Here is a 22,727-nt window from a genome sequence, read left to right as displayed (position 1 = left end):
TAAATTTGTGATAAAAACTTTTTCTCGCATGCCACCATGTGAGCAAAGAATCCAAAAACAGGGAAAAATCTTGATGAATCGAAGTCAAAGGTGACCACAATGACAGCAAATCTATACCAAAACATCCATTTACAAATTTTCGCACAACTTAAACTAAAAGTAAAACTTATCGATGCTCTCTTCAAAGCCGGACTCCATCGACAAAACCAGTTGTGTCTTTTGAGTTTTAAAGAGTTTGGATTCAGCAAAGTCACACAATAACACAAACTTCTGAACATGGCAGTGGTCATGGCCAGATTATGAGACTATGGGCCCATGAACACTTAAATGCAAAGTGTGTGAGAGTTTTTAATGTGATGTTAAGACAGTTTTTGCTGTTGACAAATGCAAAACCCTTTTACTCCTTTTACCGTTTAATAAATCAAGAATTGTCTCCCTTTCTGGATTCTTTGTTCAACAGAGGCATGCAAGGAAATCAAACTTTTCTTCAAAATGTAGCCTTACAGGGTGAGTCATATATATGGTCATTTGAAGTCTGACGTATTCTGTATTTCAGGCCGTCAGTAGCGAGTGCAGGGCAAATCTGATTATTTTTCAGCAAAACCAACTTGAACCAACATTTTATCTCTAAAAGTAATACGAATTCAGTAACTGTTAAGTTGAAAGTAAGACATTATCAGTACTGATAAATCAATATAACCAATCTGGGTATTTATTAAGTTACAGATTTCAGAGTTTCAGATTATATGATATTAAGTCACTAAATTGAATGTGGTATTATTTATGGACGTAATTGTACGTGATTGACGTACAGTCATATTGACAGACCAGTATTAATTGCACACCCCCCCCCCCCCCACACACACACACACACACACACACACACAACTTGCTCTTGGCATACAAAGCCAGCCATGCACAGTATTAGCGCTCAGTGAAAAATAATGCAAATTAACTCCATCTTTATGAGGTCAATGCTGAACACAAACCATCAGATTTATGGTAATTATTCAGGAAGCTAGCTCAAGCAATTCTGATTTTGTTGTTTTTTGTTTGATTACATGCAAAGCAGTCACAGTCGGGAGGTGAAACAGATGAGAAGCATGTGTTCTGTATTCTGCAGAATCTTTAAAACCTGCCATGTGATTCTGGTAACCCTGGCACCGCAACCAGACAAGGATTTCCTGGGTAAAGTGGGCTGGATTTGATGGGGGGGGGGGTTTCTCCAATACTGGAGGAATGTGATCATATCATGGTATTTCTGAAAGAAATGCCCAAAAGCTACACATACTTCCCAAAACAGGAATTATAGATTTTTCTGGAGATAAAGATCCAACCTGCTCCCTCTCTGTGACAGTGAAGTTAAAAGTTCAGTAGTTTGAGTTTGGAAAAGGGGTTTTAATGAACCTTCAGTCCCACATGTCAGAGCGAGTGTCTGTCTGCTGTGTGGTGAGTGAAGCTTTGCTGTCCAACTTCCAAACTGAAAGCATCTGCGGAGCCACTTTGTGACTAAATCCACATCTGTTTCTTCAAATTGGACTTTTGTAAAACGCAACTGGAGGCCAGTAAATCATTGTTGTCTTTGTTTTCTATCATTTGTTCCCCATAAACATGCTTCCTTTCTGTGGAGCAAAACAAAAGTCTTTCTAAGAGTTGGGACGACGCAGGGAGTGGTCGCATTAACACGGTCAGGTCAGGGTGAGGACAAGGACATTTATCCCAGCGCGGTTTGTGATACCTCCAGAGTGTACACAGATGATATACAAATCAGATGGAGAAACGAGAGCGTAAGCAAAGTGTGAGTTAACGGGTGGTATACGACTCCCAGGGGCCCTGTACACTTCTTCACACTCAGTTTGACACCAAACACGTAATGGGGCAGGCAGGCGGCCTCTTGGGACTTGGCCAGGGCACGCACACACACAAACACAAGTTCCTGTTCTTCTATTATTGTGAGGACCATCATTGACATTGTGTATTTCCAAGCCACTTTCCCTAAACGTAACTACCACAACTAAATTTTAAACCTTAGAGGTGTGGAGTCACATAACTGGGTCTCAAATAAGACTTGAGTCACAAATTTGATGACTTTAGACTTCATTTTCTTAAATCAAGCAACATTAACACAACTCATCCCCTGCAAGTCGGCATTTGATACCCCAGATCCATTTAATTTGAACCAATCCAACAATTTTCGGTCAAGTAGCAAAAGTGACCCATGAACTAACATTACATTACTACTAATTGCCGTGTTAAACGTCACGGGGTCATGCCTCTTTTGCTTCCACGATGCCGGCATGCTGTCAAGAATCACACAGTGGAGTGGCATGATGCCACCATTGTGTGGCTCTGAGTAAAAATGGAGAGGCAGCATGAAGAAGGGACTTCAGAGCAGCCCTAAAAAGAGCTAATGACTATGTTCCATCTCTGCTGCCTAACCACTAATTCTGACCTGAACCTTAGAACTAAGTCTTAACCATCCAATAAGCCAAAATGTCCTCACTTTCCAAAAATGTCCTCACTGTGTGGGCTAAAAACGTATGCAGTCCTTATTTTGTCACTCACACACACACACACACACACACACACACACACCATTTCATGATTTGCTCCTAAAAACAAACACTGCTATTCCCACTTCTGACACTTCCTTTCCTGAGCGTGTTTATGTTAAAACACAACGTCCAGTAAAGCTAAACTAAGACGGCTGTAGTTAAAACAAAGCCGGCAGGTTGCTGAGCTTCAGAGTCACTTAATGATTAATTTTTCTCTAAACAGGGAAACGCACCGGAGAGAGGAGCCGTGTTGAGTTAGATTCATTTGCAGTCAAGTGTTTGAGCCTCGGCCACCTGCTGCTGCTGTATCACTTACCATTGATCACAGAGTTCAACGGAAGCGAGGCTGAGTATCAACAAACATTCATTTTTCTGAAGGGGAAATCAAATGTTTCACCGTGTTTACACGATGGATTATGACCCACGAGACCACCTCTCTTCCCTTTGGCTGTTTACTCATCACTCACACAGACGGGATCTGGTTCCTCGGAGTCCCGCCAGGGTCTATCTTTGGCCCACAGTGAGTTCAGAAATCTCTGCGAGGGTAAGTTTGCAAATTTGGAGAGCTATATTAGGAGGAATGCCGCAGCCCACAATCCTGCATATCAGAGCTCTATGAAACTTTATATGAAAGTTTATATCAAAAGCATGCCTGCTAATGCGGTCATACGCAGCTAACATGCAGGATTCATTACGGGGAAAACGACTCAGTGGTTATGTGATGCAGTGTTGAGGATTGGGGTGGTTGGGGTCGAGAAAAGCTTTGAACCACAGTGATTTGGGGTCTCACTGCCCGCCCCCCTCTGCAATAACAGCTCATCAACAAGCCACGGATTTCAGCATGACAAGAGATATTTGATAGAACCAGCAGACCCTCATTATACGGGCAGCTCGACAAACACGCACTTGTAACACATCTGAAGCATATCAAAGCCCCAAACAGATCTTCTGTAGTCGTCTATTCTGTTCAAATTGCCTCTGTTAATCCTATATGTCTTGTATAAATGACAAGGCAAAGAGCTGTGTGGAGAACATGAGATGGAAAATGCCATTTGTCACGGCTACCGTCTTCAGCAACGGCGACGAGTTAAAATGTGAATTTACTGCTGTCATGGCGCCCTGCCAAGTGGATACAATGCTGTTTACTGCATGAAGCAAAGAGAGAGGACTCCTACACATTTATGCTGCGATGTATTGAGTGCTGCTGCAGCCTATTTTGAAGGCAACCCCTTTCACGTGTACATTGCACATAGCAGTTTGACCTATTTTAAATTGTTGTTAGATTACAAGACTGACGCCACCTTCATGTGTGTTTGGAGAGAGTTAGCTTAAAAGCTGAGAGATAAAAATGACACAAGCTGTCAACCAAATTGTTTTTACAATTTAAACAGTTGAGATATGACATTAATATATGAGTTTAGAGGTACCAGCAAATTCATCCCCTTGTTTCCTTATCTTTGTGCTAAGCTGCAGGCTGTAGCTTTGTATACATAGGTGTAGATTTCAGCGGGACACAGGGGACATATCCCTCTCAGTATTTAGAAAATGTGTCTTTGTCCACCACAATTAAAACATAAAAAGAAGTTTTTAACTTTTTTAACTTAACTTTTTTTTTTTTTTTTCACATTTCCATCTTAATGATGCAGAAAATCCAAATATTTTGGCATAAAAGTTGCCCAGAATACAGAAAATCAAGTACTTATTGTTCAAAATTTCCTGCGGGAGGACCTTGAAACTCCAAACATCCCAAATGTTGAACCACTGCTTAAAAAAAAAACAAACTGAAAAAAAAGTGCTTAAATAATAATAATCCTGTAACATAATCTTTTCACATATAATCATGATAGTTACAGTTTGTTTGGACATTTTTTAAAAATTTCTAAAATCTCTAGGTCTACTAATTTCTTGCAAATTTCGGGACATTTCTTATGAATTTGTTTATTGTGCCACTATCTATACTGAAAAAAAATGTGCAAATGTTATTTATCTGTGCTTTGTAGAAATGTAAAATGCCAACATTTTCTTCTGGTGCTGGGCCGTTAGTGCAGCCTTAAAAAATCCTCATGTGGATCTTTTTTTGACTGAAAAAGATCTTAAAGAGAGTCTGCAAGACAAGACACCAGTATAATATCACCAAGAACATCATCCACACACAGCAGCACCATCAATCACTCTGAAACTGTCATTATCGGGCTTTCGAGGGCCGTCTGAAGCTTCGCTTTGAAACCGCTCCACCTGTGGCTGCACTGCAACGAGCCAAATCAAATCAGGCACCCGGGGATCTGTGTCGACTCACACATACCACAACTCCCATGTGAATCCCGCACCTCTTCATAACAATGTGTGATAAGAGTTTTAGGAGGGTAAGAGAGCATTAACCTCAATCCCATGGCCTGCAAACGTTCTCCCATCACCTTATCAAAGACGCAGTCATGCCCAACAAATCAGCATGGTGGGAAAGCTGAAAACTATCCCACAACTGGGACGGTTGTGAAAATTGTTTGCTTAACAGGGACAAAATCTTTGAATCCTGTATCAGGACAATACAAATGCACATAATATGTTTCTTCTGTTTTATCAGCGTATTGCGATTTCCCGACAGTCTCCCAGCTGCTGTGATGTTTTTGTGAAACATTGTGTTGATTCCTGGAAGCCAGAGACGGAGCAGGAGGCTGGTTTGAGCAGGCTGCCAGCTCCTCGCTCACGCTGTGTAATTAGTCCTCTGTCACAGTGAGGTATCCCACTCCCTGACTAATGCATCCCACCTCCGTCCATCCATCTATCCATCAATCCATCCAACAGTTTCCCCTGCTGGCACCGTCTCTCTTTTAGGCTCAGCTTACACACACCACATTAGAAGAAGAGGGCTTCAAAAATGACTATGACCTGTTTCTAAAGCTTTGGTTTGCATAATGAGCTGCTATAATGCTAAATCCTTAGAAATGCAACCCTAAAAGGTCCAACGTGTAGGATTTAGGGAGATATATTGGCAGAAATGGAATAGAGGATAATAAGTATGTTTTCTTTGCTGTATAATCACCTGAAAATAGGAATTGTGTTTTCGTTACTTTAGAATGAGCCATTCATATCTCACATACATACACAGGAAGGTGTGTGTCTGTGTGTGTGTTTGATTAATACCCATTACCACTCTTGACTATTTGGCCTGGGAAATGTGGCGGACCCTTAGAGTGAAAGTGGATAAGGAGAGGGTGTAGGGGGTGGTTTGGGTAAAGGTCTAAAGGTGAGCACACATTAGCAGGTGCTTTGTCTGTTACATGCCAAACAGTATTTGAGAAAGACAAATTTCTATCATGAAAAATTGATTTATTCTGTGTTTTTACTGCTTCAAAAAACAGAAACCTCTGTGGAGAACCTCATGCTCACCACTAGATGCCACTAAATCCCCCAAAATTTTATTCACTGGACCTGTAAGATTTTTCAGACCATGCGGGGCGGTGTCACTTAAACTGCTATTATTACTGCAAAAAAACCTGCAAAATCAGAGACACTGGCATGACACTAGCTGACAGACACATGCTGATTGCTTCACCTCGTGTGCGGCTGCTGCTCATGAATCATATGTTTCCAACATCTGGAGTCTTTGAGTCACAGCTTTCACTCTGTGTTTTATTCCTGCTTTTACTGACAATAATTTGTCTAATAAGAAAAACCCTAAAAAACGACATTTTCCACATGAACGTATCGTGTCAAAGGATCTTCAAAGAGAAGCATGTGCCCTGTACGGGCTGCTGTTGATGTTTTGCCAGAGGAATGTTTTAAATGGTGTGGCCGGAGTGTCTGATGCCTGCGATCCAGATCCTGAATTATTTTTTCATAATATCCGGGGAGTTATGCTGCGAGTCGTCTGAGTGGCAGACAGGGGAAACAGAGTTTTTATTATGGCAGGTTGCCGTGCGATGGTTGCATAAATGGATAAAGGTATTGAGTTGTTTAATTTGGAAAGCTCCGTGCGTACGTGTGTGACACATTGTGATGTCTCATCGGTCCCTCCCTGCCAGCACAGTGAGGCTCGGAGCATGAAAATATGTGTGACAGCTGCGGGGAAAACATATGCAGCTGATAAGCTTGAGTTAAAACAACTGGGTGTTCAGCTGGAGGTGATCACAAAATATTCCTACCAGGAGAGTCACATTCCAGTTTGACAGGATTCGGGTCTAATTAAGGCGCCTCCAACGCAAACGCAACTCAAAAAAGAAAAAAAAGGGAAAAAAGAAATGCCACGTTGTTGAATTATTTTTGCCTCTGGGAGCAGCTCACGTTTTGTGTGAGAATAACAAAAATATATTCTAATGAGTTCAAGAGCTTCTAATGAAGTCCTACTGTGTGCTTTTTCTGCACAGAGTGGACTCAGGACAGAGAGGAAGAGAAGAATATTAACACTAATACTTATTTTGCTATTACTCAAAGTCCAGTTGATCCTATTATTCCTCACAGCAGCTGCACAAATCAATAACAAAATTACACAATCACACTGAGAACATGAGTGAGGGAATCAAATTTGGAAATGCTGCCACCTAGTGAGCATGTGCAGCTCATAACTGAGAACATTTATAAGAAATATAACATGTTAACACACAGATCTCAGGTGCAAAGCTAAAGTACAATTACATAAATACATAAAAACACCTACAGTAGAAACATATTTGAGTAAATCAAGTATTTACACAATTATAAAGGTAAGAATGCAGGTGAAATAAAGCTATTTCCCTCACAACATAAACTCAGTAGTTAAATGTCAGTTTAACCCTTTGAAATCTAAGCAAATGGCTTTCTTTCTTTCAAAAACACTGAGAGACGTCAATGAGCACCTCAACAGGAAATTTCTCAAAATTAACATTTCCCCCCCCATATTTCAAAAATGACTCATCTTTCTCTCTCTCTTATTTTCCAGGTCATTTTCCTCTTGTCACTGTTTCGAAACTTATTGCAAAGAATTTTCTCTGCAAAAATTTTTTGTCAGGTTTTTCAGGGGTTTGAGAGGTGTCTGAACAGCGTCAGAAATCTGATTTCAATCTGGGTTTAAAAGGATCAAACTATTTCTGCTGATCGAATGATAAAAAGAGAAAAAAAAAGTGTTAAGTCATGTGACAGATCTTATTTGCAGAGCTGAATGAAATGATATAGTTATGTTAGTCTTTACCCATAATTTACTGTTTACTTTGAAAAAAAAAAATTATTCGAGTAAGTGTTGAACAAGCTCCATTTGGAAGCATATTTTTTATACTCTCGGATATATATATATATATATATATTACCCTTAAAAACTTTTTTTACAGATAAATTATAAAATCATAATCAAAATATTAGTAGCTATTAGTTATTAGTTTAAGTAGAACAGCTATTATTAAAGATGTATCCTTCAATATTTCCATTTTAATGTTATGTCTCGTACATCTCAGGAGAGAAATTTTTTTGACTTTTTTAACATTTTACCTTCCCCCCCTCTTATGTGTTTGGTTTTTTGTCTACTTAGAAACTATCATTTATTAATAAATGATGCATTATTATAGGTTAAATTACCCGGCAGTAAAGTAAATCATCTGACAAACTCCACTGGTGAAAGTATGTATATTTACTCAACTATTTAAGGTAGCCTACTTTAAGTATTTCCATTTTCTGCTTCAAGTTTAAATTTTCTGCTCCACTGTCAATTTTTTTGGAGAGCAGACAACAGGATATGCAAACAGCTGCATAGAATTCAAAGACTTATGATAACAAAGGCTTACAGAGCAGGTGGTCCCGAAATCTGGGCAGCAGAACTCCAAAAAACAAAGAGGCTGACAGAGAAAGAAAGAGGTAAAACACTTACTGGAGGAGAGAGAGCAGGAGGCTACTGCAGGAGGCGACTGCAGGAGGCGACTGGCATGGTAGGCGACTGCATGAGTTCGGACTGCAGGAGGCCGGACTGCAGGACCTGGGAGGAACAGGTGAAACTCTTATCAGGGCGGGGCTGCCAATCAAACCTAGTTCAGGAAATAAACAATCACATCAGGAAGTGATCTGAAAAGAGGACAAGAGACAAAATTAAAGTTAAATTCTGAACTACAAACAACTTGGTGATTAAAGGAAAATGAATGCTTTATATTTTAAATTTCATGTAGAGACACTGTGAAGCACGTGGTACTGTTTGCAGATTGTAAAATTAATAATTAAGTGGTTTGTTGCTTTCATGTGACTGTATCTTTCAAACCAAACACAGTCAATTTCAATTTTTAAAACATTTTTTTCTGAGGTAGCTTTAGTTATAACCACACTACATTTCTCTTTAGCTGTCTTTGCTTTAGTTCAGCCACTTAGACTTAATAATTACAAGAGCACAAATTTTACAAATGAATAATCGGGAATTATTGAGAGTTAACATAAGATTTTATTGATTTTAATATTATTATCATCATTATTATTATAAAATGTGATTTTCTTCATAAATATTTCCTTTATGTGGGCTGTTTGAGTATGTTTTTGATGATAAAATACTCTGTTAAAAATAAAATCTCTTCGCTGCAGTTGACTTCAAGCTTCAAGGACTCGAAGTCCCCTCAGGTGCAGAACTGTCAGACAGCAGTTCTGTCTGCAGCCACTTGGTGCTGCTCTCTCAACATGCATGATGTTCTGCTGCAGGATTATGCATGACATTTAGGGCTTATGCACTAAATGGATCAAATATTACAAGCTCAATTTTTCATGGAGTGCATGATAAGTCAATAACCAGGGTAAAAAAGTCTCATATTTCTTATTAAATCTACAACACAATCTCCGCAGAGGAGGTGGAGATAAGGAGAAGTAATTAAGGTGGAGTTTATACCAGCAGGGCAATAACAGTAAATCCAAAACTATGAAGCAAGCAGAATCTGGGAACACAGAGACTCTGAGTGTGGGAAAGCCTCGATGAAACTGTCCTGAGCTGTTTTACTTCAATGTGTCGGTTTCTTTAAGTCGTGCCCAGCAACATCCCAAAACTCTTCATCATCGTCAGAGCGGAAGGTGAAGGAAATACCACACTGCATTCTTCACCTCCTCATCCATCAGTCCCTCAACGCGTTCATCGCCAGCCGCTTGGGCATCAGATGAATGCTGACAAACGGAGAAAGACAGCCACTGTAAAAAGAAATCCTGTATACATTTTACAGAAATGAAACTGCTTGTGGGAGAACGCAGCTCTGGTGGCAGAAATGACAAACATCTCCAAAGCTTTGAATCGACCCAAAAATATAAGCAAATTGTAACAACCAATAGATTCAAGGCAGGGAAAACAGCACGAAGCAATATATATATTTTCTAGTCCACTCCACCAAAGCCATTACTGTCAAGTACCTATTTCCAAACGAGTGGGGAAATGGGTGGCTTTGAAGCAAACATCTATCAAACATTTTACAGATTGCTCAAATGATCAATCAGGGGGTATTGATGTATACAGACTCTTAAGGTACATAAATCTGTGGTTTTTCATTTCAAAGGACTTTTACTGGCAAATCAAATGAGCAGAGCAATCTTCTGCAGACGGAGCGAAGCATCTAATGCCGCTGATGACATCAAACATATACACAGAGAGCACAGGAGGGTGGAGGTGACTCTGATGGAGTTGTCAAATTAATTGCACTTTTTATAGTTGATTTTGCAGAATTGTAACCCACAGGGACCTGAGCAATAAGGTTTAAACTTTCTTAAACAGTGGGCAGAGGGCAACAAGAAATAAAAAATAAACTTAACAAGACATGGCCCAAAAAAATAGCAAAATGTAACAAGAACATTGTCTGAAAATAAGCAAATAAAATAAATAAAATAAAAATAAATCATATATAAATTTAAAAAAAAAAGAAAAGAAACAAAAAAAGTGTTGGCAAACTTAAGAATCAAATGCTATACAATGATGCTTTCAGATACCTTTCAGAAATATTCGAGACTTGAAGACACTGGTGGTGATGATCTTTTATAAAAGCATTGCAATGATAGGCAATTGAGTCAACTTGGTAATTAATGTTCGTAAACAAAATTTGGAAAATTATTATTAAAATAAATAAATAAAATTGTCTATGGAAAAAAGGGTAAAAGCAAAAAGCTAAGGAATATTATATTTATAATTATTATGACTACATATTTAAACTTTGTATAAAGAGGAAGAAAATTGGAGTGTTATAAAATTATTTTTAATTTTAAGCAATTTTTAAAGGTCATTTTTGTTTTACTTTTTTTTATTCCCAGGTATTTTTTGTACTTTTTATCTTATTTCTTGCTATTTTTTTTGGGTCAATTCTTCTTTTGTTGCTCATTGCCTTCTTCCCATGTTTTTAAAAGAAATGAAACCAATTTATTAAAGTTTCAAAGGGTTAATTAGCTTGTGAAAAAATGTCTGAATGCAGCACAAGAAAACTTTCAAAAGGTCAAAAGTAGATCAAAGATCGGAATGATCAGAAAATTCATCACAATATCATCACAATTTACAACTTCTCCAGTATTTCCACCACATCGTTCCAAACGCTCGATCGGTCTGCCGGCGTGTGGAAGTTTATTCGAGCTCACTGGGACGCTCTTGATTAATGAGGCCGTCATGCAGCTCGTGCAAATTCACGGAGCACAGATCCTCTGTTGGTTTTATTTTGTTTCTGCATAATGAGCAAATGAGGAGGATCAAACATAATGCATAACAGTTACAATCAGAATGGAGCTGCGCATTTAAGAGCTGGGAGGAGAAATACAATTGATAAAAGCAATAAAATCTGGGCGTCTTTAGTGGCGTCCACACTTCGATCCTGGCTGAGGACCTTAGTTGCAAGTTGTGCCTTTCTCTTCCAGCTGTAAAACTGTCTAATAACGGCAAAATGCCCCCAAAAAGCAACAAAATCAAGATGCACATAGATGTACTTTAACCCTTTAAAACCTGAGCAGATGGCTGTAAAAAACAAAAGTTACAATTAACAAGAAAAATACCTCAAATTTAGCCAAAAAAGAAAGAAAAGGAAAAAGGTTTAAGAAAGGTTACAGAAAAATAGAAAAATAAATAAATTATTATTATCATCTAGACATTTTACTTAATAATTTTTAAAATTATTAATGTCTTAATTTCTCCCTCTTTCTGTCTTGTAGAGCTACTTTCAAAGGTTTAAATGCAGGTGAAAGGTGTCCAGACACAGAAGACTGCTGTTTCAGGTTTCAAAGGGTTACAAAAAAGAGACATATTGCAAAATGATCTTGAATGGTTTGTCACTGATTAAATCTTACATCACTGACAAAACAATGTCACATGTAATGTTTATTTTTACAGTCAGATATTCTAGTCTCATCATGAAGAATACATTTTTAGCCCTCATGGATAACCAACAAAGGTTCTGCCATAATAGTGTTTGTACATAAATAACAAGCTAAAAAACTTGGGCTGGCACAGTAAATATTGTCGGGAAAGCTCTGAGTATAACAGCTTCAAAGTGGAAAAGGATTTGTGAGCTTCAAATGCCGACTAAGTGTACTGTGAACTGTCATTTTTCAGACCTGGGACCTACTTGTCTACCACTTGGAGGTTTGCAAATGTGCACTTCAGTGCTCAAAACAGCACGTTTGAGTATTGGGACAGATGCTGAATGCACTTTTTGAGAGTGCTGCTGGTGAATATTTGTCCCACCAAACATTGCATAAAGGGAGTGGAGGGGACGCTGCAAAATAAAGGTGCTTCATGCAGCTCTGGAGAAAGAGAGTTGATGGTTGAGTCTCACTCCCAAATCGCAAAATACCGACGCTTTGGGTCAACAATCAACCATCTTTCTCCAGAGTAACGTACAGCTCTTTGAGTACACTGTGGATAGCGGCGAGACGGTTTTCGGAAGATCGCAGAAAACTTTTGAAAAATATTTTGCTTTCTTTTTGTGAATAATAAAATCCAAAGTTTGGTATGTGATTAACTGAACATGCATTGCATCATTTCCTGTTAGTGCAAAAAGATAAAAATAACGCGCCTACGTCGCCTTCGATTGGAAATAATAACGCTAGTGCGGCAGCTGCGTTAGAAATCAACCTGCTGATGACTTAAACATCCATCATCGTGCTTCTTGGAGTTTTATCGCGACAGTAGAAGTCGCATAACATCACATCACTCGCAATTGTGTTTTTATGATATTTCAAAAATATCGCTTTAGTTTTGCGCAAAATCTGTAATGGCAACAAGCCTACTGTTGGGCGACCATGAGCAAATGAAATCACCACGTTTTTTGGAAAATGCACATCCTCTGATTCCTCAAGAGGGTCTGAGTCTTTCTGAACGGCTCTGAACGCTGTATCACAGCGTCCGTCCACGCCTCCCTCTGCTGCGGGCCGCTGCCCCGAGCCAGCGTCTGAGTGGCGTACACCAGGGTCAGCACCGTTCTCTCAAAGTCCTGCCAGCTCAGAGGCCTGCCGGCGCTGGGCGAGCTCCGCCGTCAGACGCCGAATATCCGAGAGCCTCTTGGGCAGGACATCCTCACAGAGGACCTCCAGCTTCTCCACGGCCCTCAGGGAGGCCAGCTCCTCGTCTGGGATCAGCACGTCTTTAGCGCTGATCTGCATTCCGGCGAGCAGATCTGAGCGGAGCAAGAAAACTTTTTACTGATCTGTTTATGAGGTAACATGTCAAGATGTTTCTTTTGTAAGTGTCAGCAAAAGTTTGAGTAAACACATACTTTACATCTCTGCACATGATTAGCAGGACTGCAGCGGCGTTTTCATTTTTTCCCAGAAAGAGATTGATCACAAATGTGAGACTTGGACCGATCTTTTTGGACATTCTCAACATATTTAACCCTTTGAAACCTGAGCGAACTGGCTTGATTTTCTTTCAAAAGGATGGAAAGAAGGCAGCTGAGCCTCCTTTTTTTTTGTTTGATATGTGTTATGTTGTTTTTACATGTTTTCCCCATTTGTTTTTGCTTTATTTTGTGTGTCATTTTTATCTGATTGTTTATTCATTTAATGTGTGTATGTATTGGTAATTTTGGTGTCACTGCATCCCATAAATCTCATTAATGTTGCCATTAGTGTGTTTCCATTATTTCCTTTAATACTGTTACAGTCTTAATGTGTTAGACACAGGAAGGGGAGAAAATACAGAAAAAATGGCAGAATGCATGGGTGCTCTGTGATTTACCTTACATTGTCCTTCCAACAAAAAATGAATAGAAAAAAAGAAAAAAAATTAGCAAGAACTAGAAAAAGTACCAAAACAAATCACCAGAAAATTAGTTATAAAAGTTAGAATAAAGTTGAAAAAAAAATACGCATATGACCTCCAAAAAGTGCTTAAAAATAATAATTAAAATAATAATTCATTAATTAATTCTGTAATATAATTTTAAATATGTAATTCTTATTATATAATTTCTCCTAGCTTTTCTTTTTTTCCATAGTTTTTTTAAATAATATTTTTTTGTAAATTTACTAATTTGTAAAACATTTATTACCAAGTTGCTCACTGCCTTTTTCCCCATGTTTTTAAAAGATGTCATACCAACTTGCTCAAAAGTTTAAATACTTCTGAAAGGCATCTGAAAGCAGCACAAAGAAAGTGACACTGATCAAGATTTCAAAGGGTTAAAGTGGCTTCCAGTAATGAACCACTGAGCCATTAACTATTTCAGCACCTACAGGATCCAAACTGACCTCGAAAAGCAGGTTGACGTCCTCCGCGGAGCGCTGGAATGTGGGGTTGACCAGCGAATACGTCCCACGCTTTATCCTATATGCAGATGGATACAGAGCTGGAACACACAGCGACAGGAAATTGGATTAGAGGATCCCCCTCGCACTCCAGAAGTTAGGCACCACATTATCCTACACGGTGTGTGTGTGTGTGTGTGTGTGGCCCAGAGGTTGAGCAAACACAGATGCATTACTGCTCAAATATTATGCAGGTGAGATCGAATCTGGCCTCCGGCTGGGCAGAGGGTAATTGGTCTTCAACCCGAGCTCCTATATTTACAAGTGGCGATGGCCGGTGCATCCAGAGGTGAGATATGTCCGCGCTCACCGAGCGGGCAGGTGCTGCTGACCTCATTTTGGTCAGATTTCAAAGTGCGAGTCTGTCTGTGTAGCCGAGCAGCGAGTGCAGATACGGCTGGAATGAGACCTGTCGCTCTCAGCTCGTGTGCTGCGGCCACATCTCTATGATAAAATGCCATGAAATCCATATTTCACTGGAGGTGATAACCCGAGGCAATTCCACAGGGTCTCACACTTTTATTCAGAGGTAGAGAGTAACAGAGTATATTTACTCAGGTACTTCGAGTATTCTATGTTCTAACTAAGAACATTTATCTAGTAGCTGTAGTGCCTGGTTATCCATCATTCATTCATAGAGTTTAGCATTAAAGCTGCACAGCTAGTTTCACATATGCACTTTTTCCACATTTACAGTGTGGTTACTTGCATTTAAAGGGATAGTTCACCCCCAAATCAAAAATGAATATTTTCCCTCTAACCTGCAGTGCTATAAATCAGATTGCTTTGGTGTGAGTTGTCAGCCCGTTCTCAATCCAAACTTGGAAAATAGCGCTGCTCTGTCAGTGCTTTCGGGGCAAGCGTGCAGTGCCCAAAGTCTTCATGTGCGCAAAAAAACGCTGCTGGATGGTGTCAGGTGACAAAGCAGCTGCAGAGACCAGTTCATGGTGTTATTATACGCTGCTGGACTGCCGTATGGCACCTGGGGTTTACGTCTAATATTTATATATATTATATATTTCAGCTTAAAGTTATGCATAATTAAGGGCGTGGCCAATTTGAGTGACAGTCTGGGTATCAGTTGCCAAGTAAAATAACTTGGGCGTTACCCCAGAATCAGAGTGATTCTACTATTTCAGTGTGTTTTCAGTTTGTGAAAGTTAACAGTAACATTTTGGTCAACTAAAAAAGTCTCGTTCAGTGTTTGGTTGCACCAAAAGATGCTCTGAGGAGTTGGATAATCTGTTGTTTTTTTAAATGGTAAATACATTTTGTTTTAAAATCATGTTTTTTTAAAGCAAAAAGTAGCAATAGTATTATCACAGTTAACCACGGACTGTAGACGCATTGTGCTGTCCTTCCTCTCATCCAAACATAGCCATGTCTGGCTCCAAAAATCCAATACTACTGTATGTACCAGGCTGTGAGGCTGTTTGTTTCTAAAGTTGGGCATTTAGACACGGGGGTCCTTTGGGGATTTACTCGCTCTTGGAGTCAGTCTCAAGTGGCCATTAGAGGAACACACTTGGCACATTTACGTTGGCTTGATTTTTCAGCCTCTGGGGTTGCAGCCGCTCGGTCTTGATTTCTGGAGAGAGACATTGCTGTGAGTTTTTCAAACGTATTTTTTTTAGCTTTGAGCACCACCAGCCGACTGCCATCTCGTTCCATTATACTGGAGAGAAGGCAGACATCTCTACAGTCGATACCTCAGCAACTCACACCAAAACAAGTTAGACAGAAAAACAGCACTACAGGCAGGAGGGAAAACATGTATTTTTGATTTAGGGTTGAGCTGTCCCTACACCATTCACTGCATCCCTGTAATCTAGTGACAATGTTTTCAATCATTTAAATTTAGTGCCTCCCTTGTTTGAGGACTTACTGCGAACTCTGTAAAAAGCCCTAAAGTTGGATTTTTTTTGCAGCTTTGAGCGACTCAAAGAGACGTCTTTTAGTTCACTGGCTAAATTCTCTAAATTCTTAATGAAATCTGGAGGGCATATCTGTGTCTAAAGAATGATTTATGAACTAGCAACACCATATTTGTGTTCTCATTTTCGGTTAACAGCCCTGTGTGATATTGGGCAGATATTCTCACCAGTAACAGAAGGTCTCGGGGAGGTCAAGTCTAAACAAGGCTGGAACGAGAAACCAGAGGAGGTCACACAAGGATGCACATTTTCCCCTTTCTCACTGTTTCTAATACTGCTGCCCAGGCTCTTTAAATGTGTTGATATTATAACGGCGTCTATTGTGTGAGACTCCAAGACCAACGTGATGGTGCTGCTTCACGAGAGTGAAGTGAAAAGCAAAGCTGATTAGAGCTGAAAAGGGATTCACGGCAAAATGAAGTAAGTTAAACCTTCCTTTGAGCTCCTCCAGACAACTCGCTCTCTTTTTCCAATGCTTCGCATTCGCCGCTGCCATCCTCGGCCTGCCGTGTAAGCCAACACACAGATCACACACACGGATCTTAATGAGGTGTACAGTGCGAACACTGGGCTCCATCTGAATTCCAATCCTCCTCCTACCCTACAGCGGCATCTACGGCGTGCTGCCTCGCCAATTCTGCAGTAATGATCAGCCCCGCTGCCCGGAGCCTCGCCAGCCAGATACATTTAGGCTTTATAGCGTTTGTGAGGCCAGCCAAAGCCACATGCGCTGGCTGATCTCCACATGTACCTGCTTCCTGCTTGGGTGACTGCCAGTCTCAGCTCCGGCTTTGCTGTCAGACACCGTTCAGAATGTAAAGAAATCCTGCAGCTCTCCGTTCCAGCGTTCGAATAATACAGTCTGACAATTTGGCACATTTGTGCAATCCTCAATGTATTATCCTAAACCTTTCACCCTTCAAGTCTGTGCTAAACAGACAGGGCCATAGCTCTAAATACTGAGGTCAGAAGTCCCCCCCCCGTAAATGTTTTCACCAGCCACCATAGAAAGTCTTAAAATCTGTTTTTCCCCTCAAAAAACTGTTTTTTCAGAAATATGTTTAATTGCATTCTCTCCAAGAGATTGATGAGTGCATACCAGTCTCATGTTGCAGCCGGTTAGCTTAGCCTAGCATAAAAATAAAAAAAAGGGAAACCGCGAACCTAACAAGATCAAGCAAGCTCACTAATTAACATTATTTTTTTTATTTGTTTAGTCAGTACAAAAATCAAAAAGTTAAAATGACATGTCGCCTTGTTATATTACCAGCCCGTTCTCATTCTGAACTCAGAAAATAGTGCCGCTCTGTCAGTACTTTTGGTGTAAGAGCGCAACGCTGAAAGGCACCTTTCACATGCGCGTGAAACGCCACAGGATGTGAGCGTGCAGCCGGACAGACTGGTTGTGGTGTTACTATATCCCGGCAGACAGCCGTAGATGGGTTAAAAAAAAGCTGGACTTTGATGCAGGAGTCTGATGTTCGCTTCCCCTTTAAATGTGACGAGCTTCATTCTCCTAAACCTGAAAATACGTGCCAGCATGTGTGTTTGCTGCCATGTGCTTTTTTGCCCAAACATAACCACGTGCACTGTCATCCCACCATGTGCATTTACTGACATCCTGTTAGCGGCGTCGCGGGACCTAAACAGCTGACGCGGAAGGATACCTAAAACAAAATATTTAGATGCAGAAGTCGACTGACAAAGACGTGACAACTTTGGATGAGAGTGTGCTGTATAGACCGCACAGGCACCCCGTAAAAATATAATCAACGAGCGGTTTTATTGATGCTAGTAAGAGCAACATGTTTCACTCCACGCTTCTAATCCTAAAGCCAAGTTTCATATTTACTGTGTACCGATGTAAAAGTGGTATCATTACTCTCATATAAACTTTCTAACTCTTTCCTTAAAGTGTTAAAACACTTTCTGTATGTTTTATCTATAATGGTTTGAAGAGCTCCACAATGACAGTTGAAAAAATTAAGAGGGAGGACTAAAGTAAATCCTTTCTTAAGTTGCTCTAACTCCCTGCAAGCACAAAGGGACAGTACTGAGGATATTTCTCCAGCCCAAAACGCTGACATGCAGCTACGAGCGCATCACAACTTGTAGGTGTGAATTTACACTCCTCGTTGAGTGAGCGACTCCCGAGTGCATGATCAGCAGCAGAGGGGAGATGCCTGCACAGCCATAATAGATACTGAAGACACACTCAAGCTTCAGCGGGGCATTGTCAGTGTAAACAAAACAACGCCCAGAGGAACGTGAGCTCATTAGAACAAGGTTTATGTTGTTAAAGGATGGAGGAGCTGCGGGGAAATGACAGCTCGGAGGCCGACCCGACGTTGATTTACATATGAAATTAATAATCTGTAATTTACATGAAAGTTGTCTACGACTCTGTCGTTTGTTTGCTGCAACGCAGTCGTGCTTTGCTGTGCAGGAACGTGTGTGTTTTATGCTTCCAGCAGCAGGAAACAGCAGTTTGCAATAAAAAGTTATTGCTGGTTAATGCTCACATGGTTGGAGCGGCACTGCTGCAGAAACAGAGACAGGCAATGTGTTTTATAACATTTTCAGAGATACAAAACAAAACAAAAAATGCCCTGCAAGGAAAAGACAGTTAATTTAATGTTGCACAATTGTAAGAAAATGACAGAGGACTCAAATGCACAACTGAGGAGGCCAACAGGCTAAATCAAAGTGTAGGTTAGTGACACTTAACAACATTTATGCCAGAGGGAATAAAACAGCATAAAAAAAGCTTGATTATCAAAAAAAGTGCCAGTGGAGGATTCCCCATACCCCTGACTGAGGTCTTTGCTTAAGCCCCTAATGTCTTAAAATCCCAGAAACATCCTGAAATCATAAAAATGTCCTGAAACTATAGAAATGCCCTAAAATCTAAGAAACATCCTAAAATCTCAGAAATGTGCTTAAAGTTTATGAAATTTCTGTAATTAAAGAAATGTCCGAAAAAATCCTAGAAATGTCCGAAGATCCTTAACAGGGACAGAGAAGCAAAACAAAAAGGACAACAAAGACAGGCTGGAATAAGGTTGAAACTCAGAGGCTGGGTGGTATAACAGACAATCTGGCAGCAAACTGAAGGAAACGGTTTTGTATATGTACGGAGGAGCTGATGAGAGGATGGGGAGCAGGTGAGCAGCCAGGCGTGGAGGTCAGGTGATGATGAGGAGTGGGAAAAGCTGAGGACACTGCAGAACATGGAGGGAAAAGAAGGTGCCAATAAGAGCAAACTTAAGCAATAAACCCGGCACCAGCGATCTAAATGATTAAATTTCATGCTGAAATACATTCCAATTCCTGTTTCTCCGCTCCGTAAAACAACATTACGCAACTTTTAGTTGATTTAGTCTCATTCCCACGTCATCAAATACCGACAGTTTGGGTTGGTGCTTCAGCTAAACATCTACTGTAGGTAATACACTGATTAACCCCACTTCAAAATATCCAAATTATTCCTTTAATGCAGGAGAACAAACAATATTTCTCAGCTGACTGAATATCTAATATAGATGCCCCTTCTTAAAACAGCTTCAGCTTTTCCTGCTGCTGGTTCTGAGCCCGTTTATCCCTCGTGCTGTCCCTCCCTCCTTCCTCCAGCGCTTCAAACAATCAGTGTTTGGACGGGGAGGCTTCCCCCAATGTCATTATGCACAGGCAGGGAACTTGTAATCTCCCGCTAACTGCTTGCAAGGAGATGAGGGAACAACAAAGATCCATTAATTAGCAAGGCTAAATGGTATTCCTGGCTGGAGGGATGTCTGGATCAGAGAAAGAAAAAAAAAAGGGGAAAACAAACAAAAACAAAAAGCAAAATGGACGTCTGGATCCCCCCGGCTCACGTTAAAAGGGGGTGAAAAGGACACGGGAGGGAATAAAATCTTTGCTGCAATGGCCCATCTTCTGCTTAGCATTTAAATTCACCTCCAAATGATGTTGAAATTCAAACAAACTGCTCTTTTCTAGCAGCTCAGATGCAAAATCTACTGTTTACACTGGAAAGTTTCAATATTTCACTATGAGACAAAACTATGAGACGCTAAGTGGCAACACAGTTGCTTAGGATCAACACAGAAGAGGAGATTTGATATTGTGGATATTAGAATTCTGCGGAGATTGATGATGATGGGAAACACTGGAGGATGGTCACATATGTCCAATATCTACCCACCAAATACTGTCTGTCACGATCCAGAGAAGATAAGTGTGCTTTAAAGCTACACAGAACCGGTGGCATTGTTACTATTTGCCTGCAGATGCAGACGCTTTCACATGCTCAGGTGGCGTCACTTCTATTCAATTTTTTTTTTATTTGAAGGAAAAACTCCCCAATAAAACCTTTTAAAAGGGGAATAAAAACAGGAGAAAACCTCAGGAAGAGCAACTGAGGAGAGATCCTTCTTCCAGGTTGGACAGACGTGCAAAAGATGTAAGTCAGTGGAGAACACGAACAGACGGAGCCGGTCACGAGCATGAAACTTGGAAGGATGCCATCAGGTTAAAACGCTGCCGGTGACGATGTAATGGACGTAATATCACAGCTTGGGATATGTCATTGTTTGTAGCAACCACTGATTGTGACAGTGCACAAAGTGGAAATAGCCCGTATTTTCTCAGTAAGCAAAATATGGTAAAAAAATAGTAAAAAATTACAAATTCTAAGCCAAAAGCCCAGACTGGCACCCAAAAATAATATAATGAATGTTTTATGCTTTGATGGCTTTGAGGGTTAAAAAAATGCAGTTTGAATGAGTTTCAATGGTGCATTTTTTGCACTCAACAATCTGAATGTAACAATTTTTGTTTTCAGTGTGTTTCAGACTTATTGTAGGAGCTGAGCTGGAAATTCCAAGATTAAACAAAAATACACAATCTTCCCAAAATGTATGCCATATGCATGATAACAGCCAAAATTATCAAAAAAATGCAGAGTGAAAAGCGAGTAAACTGCACCACACAGGCCCTAAGGGTTAACGACCCCGTGTCTCCTGAAGCAGCGGGTGACTTATCCAAAGATTTAAAGCTATGTGAGTGTTGAGAAAGGAATTTCCTCAGTGAGTGGATCCAGTAACAACAGGCCAGTCACTTTTCACTGGAAACTTAACGAGTGATGAACTACGTGTCTCAATGTTCCTGATAACTCCGGAAGGTAAACACATTCTTCCACAGTCACACACCCAGAAACTTACCAAAGCACTGAATGTTTGTTTCTATTTTCTAACAGTCTCGTGATATTTCAAATGAGGATGCAAATCGTTCAAATGAAGCTTTTCGCATTTGTGGCCTTTGAAAGATGATAGACATATAATGTTTGCACCTACCTCTCCTGTGGTGCTGAGCGGCTGCCAGGTGCACGGACAGGTAAACAGTGATGAGGAGAGCCCACCACTGCGTCATGTTGATCCTCACACACAGATTTACACACACTCACACATACACACACACACTATTCTTCCCGCCTCGCTGTGTCTCCCTCAGGGGATAAACATCACAACGGAGGATGAAAATGCTCCGACTGTTGAGTTTCAGCATTTCATGTGCACCGGTTTCATATGCAGGATCATTTCTCCATCCTCTGCACTCAATTTTTTTCTCTTGCCACCTCCCTTCATCCATCCTCTCTCTCTTTTTTTTTTTTTGTGTGTGTGTGTGTTCTGCGCTCAGGCCTGGCCGTCTGGGCTCTCATCTGGAAATCATTAGGATTTGAAGAACGCCTGCCCTCTTGGCTGGACTTTTCTCACAGCTACTGGCTGACTGCTCGACTGGCTGACTGGTTCAGTTACTGTGCGACTCTCCAACTGACTGGATACAAAGGTGACTGGCTAACAGGCTCATTGATTGACTGAGCATATTAGCATCCCATGAGCTGGAACCAAAGCAGCACGAGAGACGGATGGTCTCCTTCGAGAACGGCTCGAGCTCGATCAAACATCCTCATCACCCTAATGGGTAATTCTGATTTCTTTCAGTTTGGGTTCTTTTCACTGTTTTGGCAATCAGTTCTGATGACATTGTACAAAGTTAACTGCTGAGATCCAGAAACGTAGAAATACTGTTATAATCAGTGCAGGGCGATCGCATTCACAACTCCTAAAAAAGCACCTCTGACAGTACTTTGGGCGTAGGAGTGCAACGCCAAAAGGCACCTTTTGCATGCGCATTAACCGCTGCTGCACAGCGACGCGGTGCGTACCAGCTGTGCTCCACATACGTGACCAATTCGCCTCCATTCTTGTCTGTCCTGCCCCTCCATCCACAATCCCTGAAGTTTTATTTCAGCATTTCAGCTGTTCCGTCGTTTGAATTTTTAAAATTGTCACTTGCTCTCGTCATGCTGCCAGCTTGGCCCATATCACAGGTATCCCAGCATGCTTTGTACAGTAAATCGCACGCTTCCAATACACAACAAATGTGAGCAATACGTCTAGTCGCATATAGTGCAACGGGTAACAACACGATCGCACCGCACCTGTTCTATCGCATGAAACACGGCAGGACGGCGTCAGGT

At 40.6% G+C, this 22,727-nt stretch overlaps 1 protein-coding gene across 1 annotated transcript; it reads right to left on the bottom strand.

Moving 5' to 3' along the window:
* Nucleotides 1–8,409: 8,409 nt before the first annotated feature.
* On the bottom strand, nt 8,410–21,736 carry LOC121961689 (protein FAM180A). Its single transcript, XM_042511755.1, is given in 6 exon segments — nt 8,410–8,542; nt 9,574–9,650; nt 12,848–12,943; nt 12,945–13,123; nt 14,195–14,296; nt 21,541–21,736. Coding segments are annotated over 6 exon segments (663 nt in total). The 5' UTR covers nt 21,617–21,736.
* Nucleotides 21,737–22,727: the final 991 nt, after the last annotated feature.

The sequence above is a fragment of the Plectropomus leopardus genome, chromosome 22 (assembly GCF_008729295.1).
Source record: "Plectropomus leopardus isolate mb chromosome 22, YSFRI_Pleo_2.0, whole genome shotgun sequence".
Classification (NCBI taxonomy): domain Eukaryota; kingdom Metazoa; phylum Chordata; class Actinopteri; order Perciformes; family Serranidae; genus Plectropomus; species Plectropomus leopardus.
Note: the sequence above shows the minus strand (reverse complement) of the source record. Positions and strands in the feature narration are given on the sequence as shown.